Raw genomic sequence first — 20850 nt, 5'->3', positions numbered from 1 at the left:
ACAGACAGCCTCCACGAGGTCTAGTTAGAAGGATGAAGGGTGAGGGCCATGAGCTCAAGAGCACCCACAGCAGGCAGAGCCGTAGGTAAGATGCATCATCAGAGATGCTGCCTGACAGGGCACAGAGACTCCTGAGTCGAGGAGGCAGGGCTGAGAGTCTGGGAGCAGGATCGAGAACCACTGGGGAGAGAACTATACAGAGAGAGCTGCCTTTGCAGAGGGCTCCCCTCCAGACTCCAACTGCGTACTGACCAACACCTGCAGGTGAGGAAACTACCTGAGGCCAGGGCAAGAACCACCCGAAAGGATCAGAGGGAACAATCTCCAAAGCTCACACAAGATGCTGTGAGAGCTAGGGTTTTTTCCCCCTCTCCCCTCCTCCCTCTCATCTTCCACCTGGGCCTCTCACCAGCCTGGCGGTTACCAACCTTGGCTGGAATGACTGGGCACACTCCCAGAGAGCCTGACGTGACTGTAATTGGTCTAAGTGCAGCCTGAGCATTAGGAGTTTTAAAAGCCCTCCCTGTGAGTCTAGTGGGTGAGCCACTGCAGGAGCTGAACCCAGGCAGAAGCCAGGAGACTGGGAAAAGCAGCCGGAGGAAATCAGAGTCCTGCCATGCAAGGTGAGGAGGGGACCAGCAAATATGGCACCAAGGGGTAGGCAGAAACAGGGGAGGGGATAAACACCATCTTCTCTAAATCCTTCAGTGGGCAGCTCAAATTGGGCTTCCCTGATCACCCCAGCTGCAGTTTCCTCACTCTTCTAATGCTGTTGCTATTCCTCCAACAACAAAACGTTTACCCTGCACTACCTCCCGTGGGTCCTCAGCAGGTAGCCCAAGCATCTTGCTACCTGTTCTGGGACTTCCTGCAGTGCCCACCAGGAAAACCTGTGTGTTCCTCCTCTTCCTACCTGCATCATGCATTTCCTTCTTTCCCTAATGGACTGGTGAGCTCATCTGGATACCTAGCTGCTCAATTCCTACTAGTAATTAATAGCTAATGATGGTTACTATATTACCCCTTCCAGATAACATTTGCATGACAAAACTGACCTCGAGTATAAGAATTTCAGGGCAAAGTCAGAGTTGCTTGGGTAGACTTTTGTGTGTCCCTTAAACTATAAATAAATTTGAATCGAATAACATAGGTGATGACCTAATACTGAATAGTTTTGTTTTACAAATTTACAAATGATTAATTTCAATATATTTTGATCACAACCCTACTCATGGCTGTTGAAACATTTGGCAAGGTGAATACAGCCTTAAGATGTATTTATATCTCTAGCTAAAGAAACCTAGTTATCATCATTACATATATTAGCCTAGAAATATACTTGCTGTAAATTCCAAAGTCTTGTGATTTTAAATCAAAAGAAATTTACTTTTTTAAAGTAGAAACAGTAAGCATTACCCTATTTGCCTGAGAAAGCTACTTTCCAGAGGGGACAAAATCCAAGGTCAAAATCAGAAATCATTTACTCTGTGTGTGTGTGTGTATGTGTTTAGACCGACAGATAGGTTATTCCCTGCAAAACTGGACCCAAACTGTAGAACAGTTAAAATAGTAAGTGATTCAAAATTGGACATGCTGTTTTAAAAGCTGTTTTCTGGCATGACTGTTTCTTCCCTATGAGTCTATATAAAGAATTTGTGAAAATCCACTTTGGACTACATTAGGATAGTTACCACTTTTGTGGTCGTGCTGACTCCTAGAAACAAACTCCCACAAGACAGCCACAGAATACTGCAAAAACATGCATGCAGACCTAAGGGCCACAGACGGATCTCTCCTTATGATCCTACAAGGAAAACATAAAGACTCTGAATGCACAGAAAGATGACTTCTCTTCATCAACTATTTAATGCATGATATTCTTCCAAAGAAAAGTTCAAACTGTCATCCCTGCAAATTTAAACCCTCAAATCTCAACCACCACCTACCTGAGCTCCCAACATTCTCACCAAAAGAAACATACCCATTCTACCTGAACACGCGGACATAATCTTACTTCAACTATCAGAATCTTTTAAAAATAGTTAAGACAATACGTTTTAATGGACAGAATAAAAACCCGAAAGAGGTAAATGACCACAAACTGATGGAATCCCAGTAGGCTCTTGGAAGCAACAATGTGACCACAAGAGCTTTCTTCTTCCGTCACATCATTAAGGAAGGGGAAAAAAGATGTTCTTGTACATAAAACTAGAAAGTTGAGGTCAAGTGAGCCATTGGTTTTTAAGTAATGGGTTACCAGTAATACTTAGAAACAAAACACAAGTAGAATTCACATAATTACCAAAATTAATAGTAAACATGCCGGGATTTTATCATGAAAATATATACCTCAGACAAAAGGCAGATACATAAAAGAAACCACTTTTCTTGACATGTGAGAAGAATCTAACAATTTATCTGAAAATAAAACCTATATGCATTCTCCTCACTAAATCAACATTCAATTAACAGTACTGAGTGATTAAATCATGGTATCTAGGAACTCCACTCACTGGACCTAACAGCATACCTTTCTGAGAATAAATGGCTATGGTTTTTAAACATACTATTTTTCCATATCTGGGGTGAGATTCCGCTCATACAATTAGAGGATTGTCTAATTCATCACAGTCAATCCACACAGCACAGAGAATGTAAACGTGACGCGGACAAGATTAAAGGACATTCCAAGTCCTTAATATCATATGACTCTTTTCAGATTGGTCCCACTGAATGTGCCTCAGGGACTCTGTGGCTCTGGGAACCGTCCACACACAGTGCCTGACTTTGTTTAATGACAACAAAGGGGTCAAAGATTTGAGAAAGAGAAAGAACAGGACACAGCCTCCCAAAGCAAAACCAAACCAAACAAGGAAAAATATTCACAATTGCATGGGGAAAAGAATGGTTGAAACTTTAAATTAGAAAATATTTCTTCAGTTAGTCAAAGGGAAATTAAGGAAAAAAAGATCAATGTTTCTCAAATCTTGTGAGTATCTATTTCTCCTTTATGATTTCTCATAGAAACAGCAGGTTTAAAAATTACCACATACACACAAACACACACGGTCACTTTCTTTTTTAGTCACGGCAACTTCAGGTTTTAGGGACAAACGTGTCATACTTTCCTATGAAGTAAGATTGCTTGAGTGTAGCTGGATCTATGTTTCAGAGCCAACAGCAAAGCATTACTTAACAAAGCAAAGACTTACAAGGAGCAAAGTACTGCTCAAACAACTTCAGACAAACATTAATGATGAGAAACATTACACAAGAAACACCAGGTCTTTATAGGTTTTTCTGCCTATAAAGATTAGATGGGAAATTTTAGGTGGAAGATTTTTAAATGTCCCACATTTTCAAAGCAGACATAAATGCAGAGACTCATGTAATAATCAAAAAAAAATTATATAAGATTCTCTTCCATGCAATCTCATGGATTAGGAATTACGGTGGGTCACATCACAGCCTTACTAAATACAACAAACATCTTCAAACACCATGTATTTAAGGTCTATCTGTGTCAGCAAGTGGCTAAGAATAACAGAAGGCTGAAAAAACATAATCCTCTTTATCCACTTGAGCCCTTCTTCATAAATGCCTGAGACAGGTGGGCCCTTCAAGGTCTGCGGATAACACAGTTGACTGAATTGGTGCTCCTGTACTAGAAAACATTTACTGTAAGAGTCTCTTAGCACACAGAGCAGAAACAGCGTATTTGTTTGTGTGAGATAATCAAAGCAGGATAATCACTTCCTTTTATTTGTTTCTATTTTAAGAAGAAAGAGCAACAGAAAACCCCATTTCCACCCCAACCCTACCCCCAACACAAATGATAATATCCTTACATGTGCTCAAAGGTGCCATCAACTATGAAAAGATACAGTTCAATTTTTGAGGGGCAGCAACAGTAAGCGCCTTCTTACCTGATGTGGCCGATCAATTCAATAAGCTTGTGACTAAAAAAATAAGCCGTCAGCTCAGACACATGGCTCAGGACTGAACAGACCCCAAAGAGGGTTGTCGTTCCATTCAGGTCCTCCAAATGCCAGTAAAGAAAGGTGAACACGAAGCCGTACCCAAAACCCATAAACCAAGCCACGAACAGCACGGAGCCATACTGCACGCTGCAAAGCAGCCTGATTAAGTCCCAGAAGTTGAAGGCCTGCGAGTGGCTGGTGGTGGTTGGTGTCTCCTCCGAGGACTCCGTGGAGCTGTTCCTCTCCACCTGAGGGATCTCCACCTCTTTCCCTTTACTGTCACCATTTTTGAAGTGGTTGTAGCGAAACCGGAACTGAGTAGCGACGATCAAGGCCATGGTCATGAGAACCCCAAAGACGATGAAGACGATCTGGTAGTTTCGGTACTCAGGGGGCTTACACCCCTTCCCGTCGATGAGCACGTCTGTGTGGGTGTAGTCAATGCCGATGCCCACGGACAGCATCGCCAGGCCCCAGCCCAGGGAACCCCACATGCGCTGCAACCCATAGCGGTCTCTGTGCTTTCCCAGATACTGGAGGGTCACCGTGTCCACAATCGTGACGGAGGAAGCACTGAAGAATTCTCCTATTATGACAACTACCAAGATCACTAAGAATATAGCTTCTACTTCTTGTTGATCATAAATAAGAGTGACTTGGTCAGAAAGTAAAGATTTGGCGGTAGTGACAATAGAGGTCGTTGTCTCCCTGGTTGCATTTCCTGGGGGCACAGAGGTTGCAGTGCCTGGGTTCGAGGTCAAGTCCATGATATGGTCCGTAATTTCATCTGTCTGAGGCTGCAGAGTGGGCATGCTGGTCTTGTTCAGAGCTGTCGAGAAGATGACAGTTTCCGTGACATTGGGCCCTGCTTCTAACATCAGTGGCCCTTCATAAGGAAGCGGGTACCTTTTCTCACGAACTCTAGGTGATGTGGTAATGGAAGAATTTGTTGGCAGGACAGTGAACGGGGGACTTGAATTGGTGGGGCGAGCTGTTGGGGGAATCTTTGGTACACATCGCAAGGTAGCGGGTTTGACAAATCCAATGCCCAAGTTGAATAAAACCCAACACAAAAGAGAAAAGAGAAGGACGATCTTGCCTTTTTTAAAGCGATCTGCAACCACACCCCAAAACGGGGCACTGCAGAATTCAATGAAGTACCGAATACCCACGAGCAGCCCGCTCTGGCTTGGTGACATTCCCAGCTGCTTATAATACACCGGCAGAAGTGGGTAAAGAGAGCCATACGCAGAGTAAAAGAAAAAATAAAAAACCTTGGAAATTAGAAGATCATTGTTTATTTTAACGCAGTGTTTCTCTATCCAGTCTATTTCCTCCTCAGGAAGAGCAGCTGTTTCACTGGGGGAGGGCGTTTCATTTGAAGGTGCTTCTGGTTCCCTGGAAATACCATTAAAGGGGTCGGCAAGCACATATTTTCTCTTCTGTTCCTCTTCATCATCGGTTAAGATGGCAACTTTATCATCCGTCGCCATGGCTTACCACCACCATCAGAAAGTTTAGGACCTTCAAAATGTTGGTGGTTGATCTGTAAAGTAAAATGTAAAAGATGGCTTAGTATGAAAATGGTTACATAGAGGTTCATTTTGCAGGAAACGGAGGGATTTCAAACTACAACTGAAAACAGTAATTGTAAGAGAGAACTAACACCATTTATCACTTGCAGCCATACAATACTGATAAAGAAAAATAGCTTTCAAAAAGTCAAGTACTCTTTGTGGCCACTGGCTGACTTAATTACATCTTCTAATTGGCAGGTGTATTACTCAGGTACATTCTCAATCTTTTTATTGATTTCTAGGGAAAAGTGTACAAATGACAGGGATTATGTCCAAACCAAACAGAAGGAATTGAAAGTAAATAGTATTTATAGTTTCTTGGTTTTAGTTTGCTAACAAATCCACTGCACTATGAAGTCTAGAATTCTTAGAAAATAAAGGTAGCTAAAACCCATTCAGTTTCTAGGGGGAAACAGAAATAAGCTCTTAACCCCAACCACAAATGTGATGAGAAAGCGAGAGCCAACTGTATGTTCGCTACTGTATTTGGTCACTATAGCCATGACAAAGATACCCTGGCAAGGAAGTAGTTTTTATTCTGCTTATATCACATACATTTTCCAGAAGTGCTTTTATGGGTGCAGTTCAAGAAAATATCAGGAAACAAAAAAAGAAGATAGCATTTATTGAGCATGTACTGTATGCCAGGCAATATTTAAAGATCGGTAAGTGTATTAATTCATATGCATCGCAATATCCCAATTATCCTCTCCATTTCACATATGAGAAAAATGAGGCAAGGGGCGTTTAAATAACTCAGATGTGGGCAGAGCAAGAATTTGAACCCTAATATTACGGCTTTAGGATACATGCTCTAACGCACCATGCTAAACTGCCAAATACCACATTTTGGATAATAAAGTGCTATTAAACCTTTTTATGAGACAAGATGTTTCATATGAAAGATAAGCAGTATATCAAAGGCATAAATTCATAGGGACTATGCCACATTCTACCAGAGTTTCCCTTTCTTCTATTAAAAAAATGATTAAAGAGTCAAAAGGTCTTGCTTGCATCAAGACTTGTCAAGTTGTAACAAATACATTTGGATGTAGGAGGTATACACATTACATACTTTGTAATTCCTTTCATCTTCTTTACTAGAAATAACACCACTTGTCACCCCTTGGAAGTGCTCCCCCTTTTTCCCAAAATGAAGAATAAATTTCTCAATCTTCCTGGATCATGCTTGTAAACATTTTAAAATCTCTACATAGCTCCTAGGCAGACAATAGAGACATAACTTAATGAGGCCTGTGTAATAAGTTAACGAAAGCCAGGTGTCAGCGTAGCTATAAGCTTTGAAAATGTTCATGTATTTCTTTTTTTTAGGTTAAAACCTTGTTTCACTTGAGATAAAATTCATACAACATAAAATTAACCACATTAAACAATTCAGTGGAATTTAGTATACTCACAGTGTTGTGCAACTAACTCATCACCTCTATCTAGTTCCCAAATCATTTTTCTTAATAAAAAGAAAACCTTTTTGCCCCTCAAAAAAACTTGAAGGAAAAGCAAAATCCAATCCTTTGCTGCCAAGATAAAAGATTTCCCTCAATATTCTATACTTATTTTTCTTCCATCATTACTGTCTTCACCTATCCATATCAACAGCTCCAATTCTATTTTATCACATAAGAAGAACAGTAATTCTCCTTTGGACTTCTTTTCTAAATTAATTTTGTTTTTTGAACTTGAAAGAAATACTTGTTTTTAAAATGTATAAAATTATACGACCCTTCTGGAGAAAGATGGCACATTGAGAGCATTTGGTTTTACTCTATCCCTAAACCCCACTAAAATGACACTACACACACACACACACACACACATACACACAGTTTTAAAGTCATAATCCAAGCTGGGAAAATTAAAGGGCATTTAATTTAATTAATTAATTAATTAAAAGGCATAATAGCAGTAAAATAAAATTCTGGAAGCCAGGACATAGTTAGACAACTGGTAAATAACTCAGTAAATCTAAGAAAGCTGAAACTTCGGTTGACAGTGGGGAAAGCCAAGAACTAATACAATTTACTCCTCAGAAGCCCTCAAAGGCCATAGGATTGGCCATATTAGGTTTATCTGCAAGTAAGAGTGTGTGTGTTTGAGGAGAGGGTACTGCTAACAGTAGAGTTAATTGAAAGTCTAGATCCCAACTCAGAATGCCCAGTCCCCTTCACCACTCCACACACCTAGTCAAACAACTAGAGCTGTTTCCCTCTGGAGCGGATAAAACAGAGGTTCTTGCATCATAGAGCACCACGTAAAGTTGAGAGTGGGGTGCCATACTGAAAACAGAGGCATTAAGGAAACAAACACACCCTAGGTTCAAGCCCTGGCCCCGCCCCCCGCCCCCTGCTCCCATCCCACCTTTCTCACTAGGTTCCCAAAGGCTGGCAAGAACTGGAAGGTTCTTCCCTGGAGAATCTGACTAACCCAGAAGAAGTCACTTCTCAATACTGATATTGAAGCCTCCCCAACTAAACAACCCAACCAAATCACTCTGCACAGGAGATCAGAGTCATCAAGAATTGCCACTAAACATGAGCAGTCACCAAGAATAACACGACAGCTGAGAAAGTCTCTTGCAGGCAAGACAGAACCAAAACAAAGAGGAAAAACAATCCACATGGAGAAAACAGAAGCCATGTGAGGAGGAAAACATTTCTTCAATGTATCATTAATCGCTTCAGAAGTAGGAAAAGAAATGCAACCATGAAACAAAAATAGGATAATATATATTTTTAAAGGAGTAGGACGAGAAGGAAAAAGGGATAAAAGGAATGTTCGAACAGAAAAGAGATAGAAAATGTGTTACAGAAAAAAGCACAAATGAAAACTTAAGAGATGATGTGAAAGGAAAATTTGAGGCAACTTCTTAGAAAAAAAGAAAAAATTGCATCAATAAACAGATAACTCTACCTCACATCATAAACAAAAAATTAATTACAGATGAACTGTATATCTACCAGTAAAAGATAAAACAACATAACTTTTAAAAGAAACCATGGACACCAGAGGAAACTGGCACAATATTTTTTTTAAAGGCTGAAAGAAAAGGATTGTCAAGCCAGAATCCTGTAACTAGAAAAATGACAGTCCAAAAACCAGAAAGCTACAGACCAATATCCCTTATAAACATACCCACAAAAATCCTTAACAAAATATTAGAAAAGAAAATTTAGCCAATAAAAAAAGAATTGTGCACTATGATCACGTGGGATTTATTCCAAGGACGCAAGGCTCATGTGATATTTGAAAATCAATCAATGTAATCCATCATATAAACAAGCCAAAGGAGAAACAAAAGAGTCATGATCCTATCAATCAATGCAGAAAAGAAAGCATGTGACAAAATTAAACACTCATGCATGAAAAGTTGCAGAAAAACAGCAATAAAGGGGAACTTCCTCAATTTGATAAAGATCACCTACCAAAAACCTACACATAACACTACACTTAATGGTGAAAGACTGAATGCTTTTTCTCTAAGATATAGAACAAGGGAAGGCTGCCTGGTCTCACCATTCTATGCAACTTAGTGTTGGAATTTCTAGCCAGTGCAATAAGGAAAGAAAAGGAAACAAAAGGCACATAGATCAAAAAGGAAGAAACTGTCTCTCTTTGCAGTTGGCATGACCGCCTATATAGGAAGTCCCAAGAAATCTACAAAAGCTTCTTGAGGCAAGAAATATTTCAGTATAAGTTAACAAAACATGTACAGGACTATATGCTGAAAACTACAAAATGCTAATAAAAGAAATTAAAAAATCTAAATAAATGATAGCCATACCATGTTCATGGATTGAAACATTCAACACAGTAAAGACTTCAGTTATCCTTGAATTTATATACAAGTTTAACACAAACCCTATCAAAATCTCAGCAAGACTTTTATGTAGATATGGGCAAGACTATTCATAAATTTATATGAAAAGGAAAGGGAACTAGAATAGCTAAAGTAATTGTGGGAGAAAAAAAGATTCATTACTTAGCTACATACTAATCAAGACTGTGTGGTACTGGCAGAAGATTAGACACATAGATCACTGGAACAGAATAGAGAGCCCAGGAATAAATCCACACAAATAAGCCCAAGTGATACTTGGCAAAGAGGCAAAAACAATTTAATGGGGGAAGGTAACCTGTTCAACAAATGGTGCTGGTGCAATCAGACATCCTCAGACAAAAAAATGAATCTCAACCTAAGTCTCATACTTTATATGAACAGCCACTCAAAATGGATCATGGATTTAAACATAAAGTAAAACTAAAAAACTTTAAAGGGAAAAAAAAAAAACCTAGGAGAAAATCTTCAGGTCCTAATGCTAGGCAAAGAGTTCTGGGATTTAACACCAAAAGCATGATTCATAAAAGGAAAACTTGATAAATTTGACTTTATCAAAATTACAAACTTTTGCTCTGTGAGTTTACTAACAGAATGAAAAGACAAGCTACAGACTGGGAGAAAATTTTTGCAAGCCACATATTCAACAAAGGGCTAGTATCCAGAATATGTAAAGAATTTTCAAAACACAACAGTAAAAAAAAAAAAAAAAACCCAAAAAATCCAATTAGAAAATGAACAAAAGACATGAAGAGACATTTTACCAAAGAGGAGACACAGACTAGACAGATGCTAATAAACATATGAAAAGATGGTGTCATTAACCACTGGGAAAATGTACATTAAAAATATGATGTATCACTACACACCTATAAGAATGGCTAAAATAAAGAGTGACAGCAAATTCTGACAAGGATAAAGAGCAGCTCAATCACTCACACATTACTGCTGGGGACGTAAAATGGTGCAGGCACTCTGCAAAGCAGTTTGGCAGCTTCTTACAAATTGTAACGTGTGACTACCATATGACCCAGCAACTGCACTTCTGGGCGTTTATCCCAGAGAAGTGAAAACTTATTTCCACACAAAAGCCTGTACAACAAATGTTTATAGAAGATTTATTTGTAATAGCTAAAAACTGTCAACAACCCAGACGTCCTTCAACGGATGATGACTGGTTAAATCAACTGTGGCACCTCCAAACCATCGACTACCACTCAGCAATACAAAGGAATAAATTACTGACACACACAATAACCTGAATGAATCTCTAGAGAAGACAGTCAGTCTCAAAAGATTACATACTGTATGATTCCATTCAAATATCATTCTCAAAATGATAAATTTACTGAAATAGAGAACACACAGCGACTGCCAGGGGTTCAGTAGGGAGTGGAGGTGGGAGGAAAGTGGAGGTGGCTACAAAAGGGCAACATGAGGGATCTTGGCGATAAAAATGTTTGGTATCTTGACTGCATCATTGTCAGCATCCTGGCTGTGCTATTGGACTAAAGTTTTGCAAGATGTTTCCCCTAGGGGAAAGTGGATACAGGGTAAACAGGCTATCTCTGTTTTTATTCCTTCAACTGTATGCGGATCTACAATTATCTCAAAATAAAAAAATCAATTTTAAAAATTCAGGATAGTAGTTAGTTAGTTACCCTTGGGTGAGGCAGTAGTTAGATGGAGTTCTGGGGGCCTGATAATTTTGTTTTTCTGATCTGGATCTTTATTATATGGAAGGGTTCACTTTGTAGAAAGTCAGTGAACTACATTACTTATCAACAAAAAACTAACTTACTTAAAATATGAAGAAGAAAACAAGAAAAGACATGAAAGTACTAGAGAAAAGACAAGCATAGGATATAGGATCACTCAGAAAGTCAAGTATCTAAAAAATAGGAACTCCAAGAAGACAAAATAGAAAAAAAATAAGAGAAGGGAATTTTTTTAATTCAAGAAAATCTCTCAGAACTGTAAGATATGAGTTGACCGAAATGACCACAGAGTACCTGTCACAGTGAATGAAATGGATCCAAGCCAAAGCACATCATCAAAATTTCCGAACACTAGAATAAACATGGCCCTACAAACTTTCAGAGGATAAAATGTGTCACATACTAAGGATCAGGAACCAGAATGGCTTTAGATTTCTCCACAGTAACACTGTAAGCTGTACCCAGCCAAATTATCACTCAAGTTTATAGGTGAAAGAAAGACATTTTACATATGCAATTTTTCAAAATAAAAAAATGTACCTCTCGTATACCTTTTCTCATGTCAGGACGTGTATTGCCAAAGTAGGAAATAAATCAAGAGAGTCAGACATGGGATATAGGAAATAGGAGGACATGGGAGAGAGACAACGGGAACACGCATGTTGGTGATGGGAGATCCTGGATGACAGCCGGGTACCAGACGCAAAAGGCAGCCAGTCAAGTGGGGGCAGGTCTGAAGGCTCCAGGAGGGGCTCCGTCAGCAAAATGACACAGACAGAACCTACCAAGACATCTGAATTTCCTACGAAAACATTGAGAGCGTTGATGAAGAGTTTAGGAATGAATTAATGGAAAGTACAGAGAAAGTTAAGTAAACAAAACACTAGGAGAAAACAAAAGGTGGCACAGGAAAAGACAAATAATCATTGTTTAGTCCTGTCTCGGCTGTGATCATACAGTCATGCTAATATAAACAGTGACTACTGAACTAACCAAAGGTGCCGCACAACTACGGGGGGAAGGCAGGGAAACAAGAAGGCTGAACGGGCACAGGGAGACGGGGCAGGACAGACAGCTAACTCTGAAACTTCCAAAGTGGGGAGACAATAGACAGTGCTTACTTCAAAAAATCAAGAATCAAGAATACAAGCAATTTAGGGAAGCGTTAGTGGTATAATGGTGAGCATAGCTGCCTTCCAAGAATACAAGCAATTTATTTTAAAATATACAGGTGAATATCAAAACAATCACCTTCAAAACAGAATGTAGTCGCCTCTGGGAGGGGAAATGAGAGATGGCATAGATATCTGGTTTTTTTTTTTTTTTAAAAAGCCTTATAAACTTGTTCATTTAAAAAAATTATATGTGCATAACTCACTTAAGAATAATAAAAACTAAAAAGTAAATATGCAGAAATATGAGCTTTGTCTTGGTAAAAGATAGTAATTAAAAGCAGCTACTAGTATCCCATCATAGACTAAAAATAGTTTTCAGAATTGTACAGAATAATTTCTGACTGCATGAATTCTAATCAGGAGGCCTTTACTTAATTATCCTCCATAAATCAGCTGATTCTATATCAAGTAGGTCAGAGAAGGACACAAATTTGCCTTAAAAAGGCATGATTCCTGAATTGTCCAAGTGATGATAAAGAACTGGTGCCCAAATACTAACTCAAAGCTGCAAAACATCTTACATTCATTAGGATGTTGATTTAAACCTTGATGAGTGACTTTCTGCAAAACCATTCTTTCCTCTCTACCTTATTCAGATGATTTTTGATTATCGTAAGGTAAGGCAAGGTTTCTCGTTACCTGAGTTCAGATGTTAAGTAGTTCTCAAAGTATCAACAAATGCAAAGTAGTGAAGATAATATTCCTGTAATATGACATGCAGTACCTTTTATATGAATGTCACATTCAGTAAATTTTGCATGAATGTCAAATCTAAAAATACAAACACAAAAACTTTAAGTTTCAACTCAAGACATTAATGTTTTGACTCAGTATTTTCAGTTCATATTTAGATTTTGATGAAAAGAAACTGAAACAATCACATTGTGAACACAGAAACAAAATAAACTGTAACTATAGTCATCTGTGTAATCAAAGGATCCCCCAAGGGACAAAAAAGAAACAAATGAACTGAAAAAATCTCTGTATTTTAATAAAATTTCAATATGTCTTAAAGCAAGGCCTGCTTGGGCTGACTTAGATTACATTTAATTTACCATAAGGATTGGTAGAATAAATATGAAGAGCAGTAAGAATATTTATATGCTGGTTGACGTACTTAATCTATTTACAAATCTAGAGATTATGTTTATTAAATAGTGAACTAATATGAACCCATTAAACTATTTTGTTTAAAATTCCTGAATCTTAAAAGATTTCTTAAAAGAAACTGTAAAAAAAAGAGAACAGATTTCAAATTATACACGGAAATAAATTCATAAACTTCTCCAGGAAATCTCTATTGTAGGTTTGCAGTTAATCCTAATTAGGTAAGAGGGTTTTTGTTTGTTTTTTAGAAAAGCAGAAAGGTTTTCTCACCTGGCACTCTCTAATGACAGTAATCAACATCACTACTGCGAAATATATGTAACACAGCCTTTTAAAACCTGGAAAGACATTCTACCAGTATCTACACTGAGTCATTCAAATAGCAGGTCATTTCTGAATTATTGATAAGAGGCGATGAAATCATTCTTGTTAAAATTGATAGCTTTCCTCATCAAATATTGAAATTAAAACTGCTGAAATGTATACTGAGTTATCTACAAATATGTAAGTATGGAAACAGATTCAATGTTTGAAGAAAAAGATCTTAAACCTGAACATATTATTTGGAACAATAATTGCCAAAGGTCCAATTTGCCAGCACTATGATAACGCATGCTATAATGTAGCAGTGACATAACTATCAGTGACGGAAAGGAAACAATCCCTGGATTACACAGAAGGGACGTTCCTCCTGGCACCATTGCTATCATAACTTGATGTTGCCTAGAGACCAGGACCTCAAGCTGCAGAACAGGGAAATCCACTTCTTGAAACTCAGAGCTGGCTCTACCCTGTTAACTGCTGTTGACCATTCTCCATGCCCCTGAATAATGTGACTCCTAGAGCAGGACTCTAGCTACTGCTGTAATTTATTCCCAGCACAAACAGAAAGAAACCTCTCTCAAGAAGCCTTAGCACCCTGGTATTCACCCACTACACTTCGAACATTCAGTTCAACCCCTAGCATTTTCCAGAATAGAGTTTTCCTCACAAACAGAGCACCCAATGTCAATTCCAACAGACCTTTTTAAAATAAAGACTGCTTTAGCACCTGCTACACGTTTAGCCAATGTCAGGAAAAAGAAACAGAAGGTTGGTTTTATAGCAGTTACACATGCCACAAGGGCATTAAGGTATGCAAAGGTGGATGGCCACCTGGGAATCCTCCTCTGCCTTCTGGAGCACTTTGACATGCTTCCTTAATGGCTACACCAAATTGTGAAGGAATCAAACTGGACCGAGTCCTATCAGCCCTGACTTACTCTCCAGTATCCAGTGTGAGCCCTGCAGGCATGCAGGCTGCCCACAAGTGCCCACAGCTGCCACCAACAGTTTTCCTCTTGGACTGACACTCTTCCCAGAACCCAGAACCGCTATCCTTGTCATTCCTGGTGGACCTTTGCCAGGCTCACAGCAAAACTTGTCTGCTAGGTGACAAACTGATCCACACAGCGTTTAACGCATAGTCTGTGATTGCCAACCTTGGACAACATGTTTGTATTTTAATAAGAGCTCAGCAGGCTTTATTATTCTCACTGTTATTATGAACTAAAACACAATAACCCTTAAATAACACTTACTACGGGCTTAAAATGTATTAACTCATTTAATCCATACAACAGTTCTCTGGGGTAAGTACGATTACTTTCCCCACTTTACAGATGAGGAAACAGGCACAGAGGAGGTAAATAATTATTCCAAGGTCACAGAGGGAATTCGTAGCAGAGCCAGGACTCAAACCCAGACAGCCTGTGCTCTTGGCAGGTACTGCCTCCTGACCCCTGTGCGGCTACTAGACAAGGATGCCAAACACTTGGTTTTGGCCTCCAAGACTTTATAGTTGACAAGGTGAGCCCAAAACACAGGGAAGATTTTAAATGACAAGTCAGAAGAATAACAGAAGAGAAGCCACAGGGCCCTGCATAATTAACAAAAAATGTCACTAACGACAGGGTGCTTCCGGAGTTCAGAGTCGAGTTCAAACTCCAGATGGGAGTTCAACCTGAACCTTGAAAGATGTGTAGAGTTTGCTTCAGACAAAGACAATGGGAAAACTACTCCAGGATGGGGGAAAGAAAAGACAGCAGGAGATCCTTACACGGTTAATACTGGGGCTGAGGAGCAAGTGAGGCTAGACTACAGCAATAGGTGACAGACGGCCTCAAATACCAAGCCGAGGGGTAACTGGATTAGAGCCCTAGAGCAAAGATAAAGACATTCTTCTTTTTAATCCAACAAATACAAATTTAGCACCAACCATCAGATGGGATGCATGCTTGGTGATCAATAATTCAAACAGTGAAGAAGATGCCATCCCTGCTGTCACATCCAGCGGTGAGAGAGAGGAGGGCTCTCCTCACAACCCCAACCTACTATGCCAAATGTCAAAACAGGTGCAAGTACTGGGTGACACAGGAGTCTCGGGGGGGGGGGGGCTGAAGGGGGGTCTTAAAGGATGAGTAAGAGAAACCCACAAAGGAGAAGCAGGTGAGGGGCTGATCAAAAAGGGCCTTCTGCACGCTACCAAGGGGTTCTCCAGCAGAGAGGCCGGCAGAGGTTGGACCCCTAGCTCTGTCACTGTCAGCTTCTCTAAGTCTTACTCTTCCTTATCTACAAAATGAGGAACCTAATAATACTTTTCCATTGTAGCTGTGAGGATGAAAAGGGATAATGCATGTTGAACTCTCAGCACAGTGCCCGATGTGTAAGAACCTGTGCATATTATTTATTTTGACTGTAACAGGGAGCCACCGAAGAGACTCAAACAGGGGAGCAGAATGGCCATATTTGTATTTTACAAAGATCACTGTTGCTTCAGTGTGGGACACAGATTGGCAGCGTTCTGCCACTACAACCCCTACCAAGGATTTCCCAATGTTCGATCTTTTATTTTTGTGTACTGGGCTTGATACTAATTTCAAGTACTAATATCCTGATATAGAATCATTTTAGACAGTATTTTTTGAACTGTACTAATGCAATCTTTTATAATATCTGGAAATAGAATAAACTCGCAGTATTTTCCTGACTCCTACCTCTACTTCTGGAGGTTGCCCTCACACCTGAGCTGCTGTCTGACTTAGGAAGTATCTATAAAAAGAGCAATAAAATTACCCCTATCTGCCCAACTAGATTATAAATTCCTTGAGGGAGGAATTCAGTGCTTTGCATATTGCCCTTTACTCTTGTAAGGTCTCAACAGATACTGGGTTTTGTAGGGTTTTTTTGTTTTTGTTTTTGTTTTTGTTTTTTGACAAATACCTGATGGCAAAACATATATATAAGATTTCACTAAAGTTTAATGTGACAGACATTAATTTTAGGAAGTGCAGAGAAGCCCCAGTTGCTCTCCTGGCTTTGACAAAGCAGTGCTTCTTTGAGCCTCCCTTACCTCATTGTAAAATGGAGATTAAAAACACAAATTGGAGTCAACTAACTCTCAGAGGGGCTCTAGGGCTTAAATGAAATAATATATGAAAAAGCATTTTTCTAACTCAAAAGCAACATATGCATATTTGATGGTGGTGGCGGCAGTGACTGTGATCTTATTCCAGGGTATAATATTTCATTAAAATACTGGGCCTTACTTTACGATTATTCCAAAAGCATTCTTCCAGAGTGTTCTCACCGTATTCTCTGGCACCACCCCTAAACCCTTGAACCCGGCTAGCATTTTATCAATGTTCATAAATTTATGTCCATATCCATTTCCCTGTCCACAGCCTAACTAGGGGGGTGGGGACCAGTGCACTGGCTCACTAGAGAACACACTGTTGGGCTATGGGCTAGAATGATAAATTAGTATCCCCAGGCAAGAAATAACTATTCATTTAAAACACAGCTCCCTTAGGAACATTTTAATTATATCTGTAACATAATAAATGTGAAAAAAGGAGTCAAAACCCTAACATGTTTCATTTCACCTGCTAAGAGGGTACAAAGAACAAATTATTTTCATCTCAGGGGGAAGGAGTGGAATAGCTTTTAACCCTAAGTGTGGTTTTAGTAATAAAAGCCGAACAGATATTTGCTTTCACTTTGTGGAAGACATTTAAATGTCAATTTTTTTTTTTCCATTTAGGTCCTTAGATCTTATCAACCATCATGGAAGCGGATACCTATTTATTCATTTTAGGCTTTTGATTAAATATTGTGCCAAGAGCCTCCAGTATAAATTTGAAGCAGACCCCAGAACCTCATTTCCTGCTACCTCTCCAATAAACTTCCTGTCTTAAAAGAAGCCCAGCGCAGGGAACAAGTAACAGTTCATATTACAGCATGAAAAAATATTTTTTATTGTCACATTTTTTTCTCTGTGGAAAAAATATTTTTTAAAAGATACTTTTACCTTGTGATTTTCTCCAACCAAAAAAATCCAAAAGGTATTCAAAATAGGAAGTGAAAGTAACTGAATACACTGCTACTAATATTCTATTTATTTGTCAAGAAGGAAAACAACGTAAGGATTTAAGGAGGGCATCACAGCAGCTTTGTAAAAGTAGAACCAGCACATGGTCGTCTCTCTCTACACCCCGTTCAGTAGCCAGACACAGCAGTGCAATTGTTTGTTTAGAGGAACCAAGCTCATGAACAGGCTGGGTTTCAAATATTCATTGAGCTTCAACTGCTGAAGCTCAGAAACCACTTCCCCATTGAAATAATACAAATAGTGGTGGAACCCAGATTACTGAACCAAGAATGCTAAAAGAGCTTAAGTGTTATTGAGTGGTTAACTTTTGAGTTAGGGAAAATTCTTTTTACTTTTTCAAATCTAGAATGCCAGCGGTGCATCTCGAAAGACAAGCCCACCCAGAGCTTCCCTACCCACTCCCCTTCACCGTGAGCCACAGCAGTGGGCGTGGCATCACTGGCCACTTGCTTCCTCCAGAGCAACAGTTCCAACCTGTGGAAGCTACGGAGTTACTGCCAGAAGGTTTCGGAAAGCACTAAATAAATGTCATACATACGTGTTCTACTTGTTTTAAAGTGTATATTGATGCATACATTTATTTCTCTAATAATGTTTGTTAACACAATTCCAATTATCTTCCTAACATTATGCAATTTCTCAGATAGGGGGCCCTACAAGCACACTTATTTTCATGTGGGAGCCTGAGAAATGTATCAATATTGCATCTCCAAACACCTTCTAAGTAACAGAACAGGTACCTGGTTAAAAGAGGGAAGGACGGAACCTAGTCAGCACAAGCACAGGCCACAGTGAGGGTGGGAGCCACAGCAAGTCAACACAACATTTGAAAACTGTCTCTACTATCAAAATATTTACTAATTTAATGATTATAAATGCAAACTTTGCCAAGAAGCTAAAATGGAAAAATCTTAGCTTCGCTTTTCTTATCTTTTCAAAGCATAAACCTAAAGATTTTTAAAAGGTTGATACCAAAAGCTGAGTTATTTACTTAAGGTTTTATAGATTTTCCTCTGTTAATTATTGCTTGCTATACTTTAGAAACAATTTATACAGAATGTATATTAGTTAAAAAAGACAAATTACAATTAAATTAAAATGTTTTGGGTTTATTTTTAAACCTAGTTATGTGAATGCTTTTTTTTTTATACACACAGACACACATTCAATTTTTTTTTCTCAAATGGTTTCAGAAAAGGACTGACTTGGGCAAATACAATTAGTATAGGACTATGGGTTCAAAATGCAAAAATACTAGGAACACAAGAAAAGCAGACTGTAAAAAAATAAGAATTATAATCAGAAATAAAAATACAACTCCAGGTATTAGTAATACTTTAGGTTAGAGTACATGTATTATGTATGTAAAATAATGCTATATTTATAATGGATGCTTAATGAATGCTTATTCTTAAAAGACTGGTATTACTACGTGGCTATGTGGGCACTATCAGACACTGAGGAAGTTAAGAGGATTAAAGACTGTACAACCTGTCCATAAGACACTTTCAACAGAAATTTATAGTGCTTCTTTCCCAGACACATCTTTTATGCTTATAATATAAATCAAAATATAGACCTCAAAATTGAAAATACATTTTTCTATAGACACATAGCTACTAATAATTTTTACTGACATTCTCTAAATACACTATTGTCTAAAATAATTTATATCCTAAGCACATTCCAGCGTATGTAATCTAAAATTGTTTTTGTTTCTTTTGCTGTTAGGACTCTAATAAACGGAGTTACCAAGTACTATCAGTTTCTTTTAGAAAAAGATTTATTACCTAGCCCATTAAAGAAGCAAGATACTTCAATATACATGAAAATGAAATACTTTTGAAATGAGATACTTTCAAAAATGAAAATATTCAATGATAGTAAAAGTGAAGATCGACAGGCATTCTCGTTAACTGAGAGTACAAATACAGCCTCTCTAGAAGGCAAGGATTTAGATGTAAGGATGTTTATTTTAGCAGTTTTCATAATAATCAAAACTGAAACAAAGTAAGAAATTAGTAATAGAAACAGTCAAATAAATTATGGTGTATACCTATGAGAAAAATAGAACCTTATATCCACAGGATGGAAAAACTGAACTGAATTAACAAAACTCAATGGAACTTACATAGAATTAACAGAATATGGGGAAATGCGCATGATCTGTGCACTGCATTAAGCGAAAAAAAGCAGGACCAAAATCTCTATATATGGTAAGACTTTATATATATAGTTATTGACTTCATACAAAGTATATTTTAGAAAAAGACTCAAAAATAATACCAAAATATTACTAGGAGTTATCTCTGAAAAGTACAGTTAGGAGTTACATTAATTTTTTTTCTTACACTTTATTGGCTTTTTCTTCAATGAGCACCTCTCACTTTAAAAATATGTATTTAAAAGGCACTATTTCAAACACAAGGTATGTGAATGACAACTGGGACACCCTTGATCCTGTAGTTCCTGAAAGGCCACTGGGAGTTGTGAAACTGAAGTCTGCCTCTCTGTGTTTCCCACTGCTTCCCAGTAGAACAACTGAAAGGGCCAGTTATAAGAACTGTGACACAGTCTTAAAAGATATTATGCCTTCAAAATACAGGGAACCTCATTAATAGGAAATAAAATTTAAATACGTGTCATTTTTTACCCCTTGGAAAGTCCTTTTTTTTCAAACTTCCTCTAAAAGGTGAGTCTGGGTTCCATCTGTTCATTAGTTAAACACAGTTCCACGGAAATTATTTTGAAATAGAAGTAAGAAGGCACTTCACAATAGCTTCAGAAGTTCGGCTCTGCTGAATAGGATCAGTGCATTTCTACGAAGTCACAGACAGCGCACATGTCACTTTCTATGGTTCTGCTTTATGTGGTTAGTGTGGGGGCTTCAGGCTTGGCTCTGTTGAGAGAGGACTTGTTCATCTTGGGCCCAGGTGTGTTCTACCTTAACCTTGTCCCTAAAAACACCCAGAGCAGTTATAAGAGACAAATTCACCACAAGGATCATAGGG

At 38.5% G+C, this 20850-nt stretch overlaps 1 protein-coding gene across 2 annotated transcripts in view; it reads right to left on the bottom strand.

Annotated features, from left to right (window-relative positions):
* The window catches only part of MFSD6 (major facilitator superfamily domain containing 6), a 69769-nt gene that overhangs the window by 43793 nt on the left and 5126 nt on the right, over positions 1-20850 (bottom strand). For both annotated transcript variants that reach the window (XM_072961319.1, XM_072961320.1), the window contains exon 2: positions 3927-5526. In XM_072961319.1, coding sequence (XP_072817420.1) covers positions 3927-5473 — 1547 coding nt within the window. In that variant the 5' untranslated portion in view covers positions 5474-5526. The remainder of the gene's footprint in view (positions 1-3926; positions 5527-20850) is intronic.

The sequence above is a fragment of the Vicugna pacos genome, chromosome 5, assembly GCF_048564905.1.
Source record: "Vicugna pacos chromosome 5, VicPac4, whole genome shotgun sequence".
Classification (NCBI taxonomy): domain Eukaryota; kingdom Metazoa; phylum Chordata; class Mammalia; order Artiodactyla; family Camelidae; genus Vicugna; species Vicugna pacos.
The sequence above is the reverse complement of the archived record's forward strand: the minus strand, read 5'-3'. Positions and strand labels throughout refer to the sequence as shown.